We start from the raw sequence: 4,269 nt of genomic DNA, 5'->3' as shown, positions 1-4,269 counted from the left end.
ACCAACACCACACAAACCAACACCACACAAACCAACACCCAGCCTGCTGCTCTGCTCCCCACCTGGTTCAGGTGTGGCCGCCTCTGACTTAAATAGACACCAGCTGCCAATCAAGGCACATTGGCCACACCTGCCAGGTGAGCCAAAGGGAGCTGGATGGAAAAGGAGGCCAGGCTGCAGCAGGACGTAACAGCAGGGTTGAGGAGATCCTCAAAGTATTCCTTCCGCCGCCCGACAATGTCCCCAGTTGAGGTCAGCAGATCCCTGCCTGCACTGAAAACAGTACCTGCAGAAAACTGCTTTCCCCTCCTGAGGCGCCGGATGATTTGCCAGAATCTCTTTGAGGCCAACCGATAGTCCTTCTCCATGCCCTCACCAACTCGTTGCGTCTCTAAGTCAGTTCTTATAAGGGTTTTAAGGACTTAAAGAAAAACAAACAGTTTAAAATTTAAAACAACAGTTTAAAACAAATGACGGCCGGACATTTGCTGCAATAGAACACACAGGATTTGAACCAGAGCCCTATAGCTCCTGAAAAGTCTGTGTCGACCTTGATCTCGACCCACAAACCCTTACATCAGTGTTTTCGTGTTGTGACAGTGCCAGCAGTTGTGCCTCTTCAGACTGGTGAGTGTGCCAACACTAAATTGCAGAGCTGAATTTTGTGAGATGAATCGTATAACAGGCGAAAAACTAACCTTCTTTAAATGACGTAATTTGCCTCAAACGCCACACAAAACTAAATTGTTCTAGAAGAACATGTCTAAACTCTTCCAGTGAAGTGACATTTTCTAATCATTGTGTGTTGTTGATAAAAATTACTATTACTAATAAATTGCAATGAAGAGTTTATTTCACTATATTTTAAGAGATTCCAAGTTCTTGCTGGAAGGCCACTGTTAACATTTCAGAAAAAAAGTTTATTGATTTGTATTATCTCTCTAGGAATGTATAATCTTGAAAGATTTAAGATGAGTTATTCTAAGAGTTCTGGAGATAAAATCCAAATTTCACTGTTAAAATATGTTTTTAAATGTTTATCTTACAAAACATTTAGCTAAATTTGCATTATTGCGATTATTGTTTCAGTTTTATATTTTATAAGGTAGCAGCTGTTGTTTCTTGTCATGAATATGACACCCCCCCCCCCTGAAAAGACAAAAGTTATTGTTCCGCCTCAGCTTTAATTAGGGCTGTACTGTCACCGTGAACTCATTCAGGTCATGAGGGACTGTGTTTCCTTTTGGTCAGCAAAAGATGAAAGTAGTATTGTAGGCACAAGTGGGTGATATTTTTAGGCCTTTGCAACCTCAGAAAGTCATTATTTTTATGTGTGTTTTCCATTCTTATGTGGGTTCAAATCATTATATAAGCAAATGATTCATCCCATGGATACAAGATAATAAAAAGTTCAAAGCATTTATTGTTTATGTAGATGCTAAAATGTTTTATTAAACCAGAGCTTCACCAAGTTAAACAGAACAGTCAGAAAAGTCCAACTTTTTTCAAATCATTCACAAACAGTTGAAGCAAAGTATGTATCACTCCACCAGGCTTTTGACTACAGTACCCATAATCCTCCAAGAAGTTCCGCTTGATAGTTTACCAAAACTGAAACATTGTGACTGATTATTGAATGCTGTTTAACACGGAAATTTGAGGTAGTCGTGCAACGGATAACAAAACTCATGGTTCAAATTGTGCCACAAATTCAGAGAGACAGATCAGTAAAAAGGAAAAAAAGGAACAAAAAAATCCTTTAGTTATTCCTTTTTTGTTTTTAAAGTTTTAAAGCATATATTCAGTGCAACATATTTGAAGTCACTAAATACAACCAGAATTTGTGCTTAAGGCACACTGGAATTTAAGATTGTGTAAAGTGTATAATTGTGAATGAATAAACTTGTATAATTGTATTTTATGTTAATTTTAAGGTTTTATTGAGGCTTTAATATGGGTTTTTGCCTTTTGCCGCTCCTACTTTATATGTATTTCTATGCCTGTTTTTTACAATTTGTTGTATAAATGCAAATAAAGAATAAAAAAAAGTAAAGTGGGATGGCTATTTAAGAAAAAATAAGTATTTGAAGCTATGATTGAAAAATACAATAAGGAATCGGTACTTATTTAACTCAAATTAGTTAGATTTATGAATTTCTGGTTGCAAAACAAAAATGTTGTTTGCTTATTCCTAATAATTGCAGATAGTTCGCTACCTACTAATATATTTGCTGCATTGAGATTAGCCTATGTGGTACAAGACAGCTTTTATTTTGAAAGGAACTCATCCAGACCTATAAAAAGTTATAAACTATTTTACATCTTGAAGAAAAAAACAAATTAATCTAATGTTTGTGCTTTATTTATACTTAAATGTAGTAACAATAATGAAAATATAAATCAGGGTCTTATTTTTCTAAAGAATTTAATAAGATTTTGTGTCAACCAGAACGGCTCTTTCAGTGTTGAAGTTTGCAGGCCCCTGGATTAAACCTAATAAGACTATATTTTATATGCACAAAAAAGTACAATTAAAATATCTTGTTAACATAAGATAACAAGTAACCCAAGTTGAGTTTAATTAGTACATTTTCCTTTTATTCTCATTTAATGCTTGATCGATCTAAAAACAATTGTTAAAAATAACTGTTTTGTATTAACACAGTCCAAAAAACCTACAAAATGAGGTCTCAGTTCAAAGAGAAAACAGATAAAGGAAGCATTCCAGCAGTCACCGACATGCTCGCATACTTTGCATAACTGACCTCATCCAAGGCCGCGTTGCCATGTCCTGCATGAAAAGCTTTGTTTTTTTGCTGCAAGTGTAACACAGCCTATTTCAAACTGGACACTGTACTTTTGTACACTATCAAAATATGAAATTCAAGTTGACGCTTACAGGTTAAAGAGAAAGTAAAACAACTTTTTTAAATTTTAGAAGTACGTTAACAGTGATGCACTGTTGTAAGTTCTGCAATACAGTTGCAATAACTACATTCTTTAAGATGAGTCTATGACCACTCGTGTACTGATTTGCTTGTTTTATGCTTTTTCCCCATGTGAGGGTGGAACAGTTTACTAATTGTGTTGAAGCTTTTTGCCTGCCCCTTGTACTCCTCCTCTTCCTCGTCTGTCTTGTCCTGTCCTCCCAGAAGTGCTCTGAGCTCCATTGAAGCACTTTTCTCCAGATAGTGGACGGCTTTCCTCCCATCGTTGTCCCTCTCACTTATACTGGCCCGGTACCTCTGCACAAGCAGCACCATCACCTCAGTGTGCCCATGCATGGCTGCAATGTGCAAAGGCGTGTATCCACCGTGGGATTTGGTGTTCACAAAAGTGCCTCTTTTTCTGGAGACCGCCATGAGTTCCTGGATCATGCCGCAGTTGCCATCCTTGGCGGCCCAGTGTAGAGCCGTGAAGCCCGACATGAAATCCCTCTTCTGGGCCAGGCGGGTGTCTCGCAGCAGCAAAGCATGGATGTGTCCCCAAAGTCCAGCAGCACACTTCACCAGCCACTCATGAGCCAGTGGCTCCAAAGGCACAGAGTCCGTAGCTTCTTCTGCTTGTCTAGGTGTGTTATCAATGACCTCTGACCTCCAACACTGGGCTCTCTTTGATGAATCCAACCTGTAATCTGAACAACTTCTCTGCACTTGGTGGGGTGGTTCGTGCAGATCTCTAGGTGGGGATTTGACTGCAACAAGAGCAAAAACTGCTCCGGATTTACCCGCCTGATCTCCACAGATATTCAGGATTTTCACCGTGGTAAAATCCGGATTTGATGGCCCCCCTTTCTGCACCATGACGTTATTGTTTTCAGCATCTGAGTCAATCTTCTGGCAAAAACTGGACTCAGAGAGGGTCTCGGCTGGACCCGAGCCGCTACGATCCATCTGCTGAAGAAGGTTCGGCGCCACATCTTTCACAAAATCCTGGTACCTTTTCTTCACCACGACGAACTTCACCCCGTCGATCTGCTTGACCACAGCGACGCTGTTCACCAGCGCCTTGAAGCGGTCTCTATTGTGCTGCTTCTCCGCGGGATCGCTGCAGCTAAAGAGACTTTTGAAACTGTTCAGCAGCTCCGAGTTCTTCACTTTGCCTCCACGTTCCAGCAAAAAAGTCAGAAGAGACTCCTGGGTCAAAGCCATACTTGTCCCGCCGGGCTAAAGCATCGAAGAGACGAGACAGACAGCGGGATGACGCCGTGAATCCAGCCCCTCCGTCCTCCAACCTGCTGCTTCCGGTGACAAGGGATACACATCAGGC

General features: G+C 40.3%; 1 protein-coding gene across 1 annotated transcript; it reads right to left on the bottom strand.

Annotated features, from left to right (window-relative positions):
* Positions 1-1,213: 1,213 nt before the first annotated feature.
* sowahab (sosondowah ankyrin repeat domain family member Ab) lies at positions 1,214-4,248 on the bottom strand. Its single transcript, XM_024282901.2, has one exon. The coding sequence runs from the start codon at positions 4,149-4,151 to the stop codon at positions 3,012-3,014; it is 1,140 nt and encodes a 379-aa protein (XP_024138669.1). The 5' UTR covers positions 4,152-4,248; the 3' UTR covers positions 1,214-3,011.
* Between the last annotated feature and the right edge of the window lie 21 nt (positions 4,249-4,269).

Source organism: Oryzias melastigma, linkage group LG10 (assembly GCF_002922805.2).
Source record: "Oryzias melastigma strain HK-1 linkage group LG10, ASM292280v2, whole genome shotgun sequence".
Lineage (NCBI taxonomy): Eukaryota > Metazoa > Chordata > Actinopteri > Beloniformes > Adrianichthyidae > Oryzias > Oryzias melastigma.
Note: the sequence above shows the minus strand (reverse complement) of the source record. Positions and strands in the feature narration are given on the sequence as shown.

Coding starts and splice junctions, on each gene's coding strand:
- sowahab (XM_024282901.2), bottom strand. CDS start 4,151: ATGGCTTTGACCCAGGAGTCTCTTCTGACTTTTTTGCTGGAACGTGGA.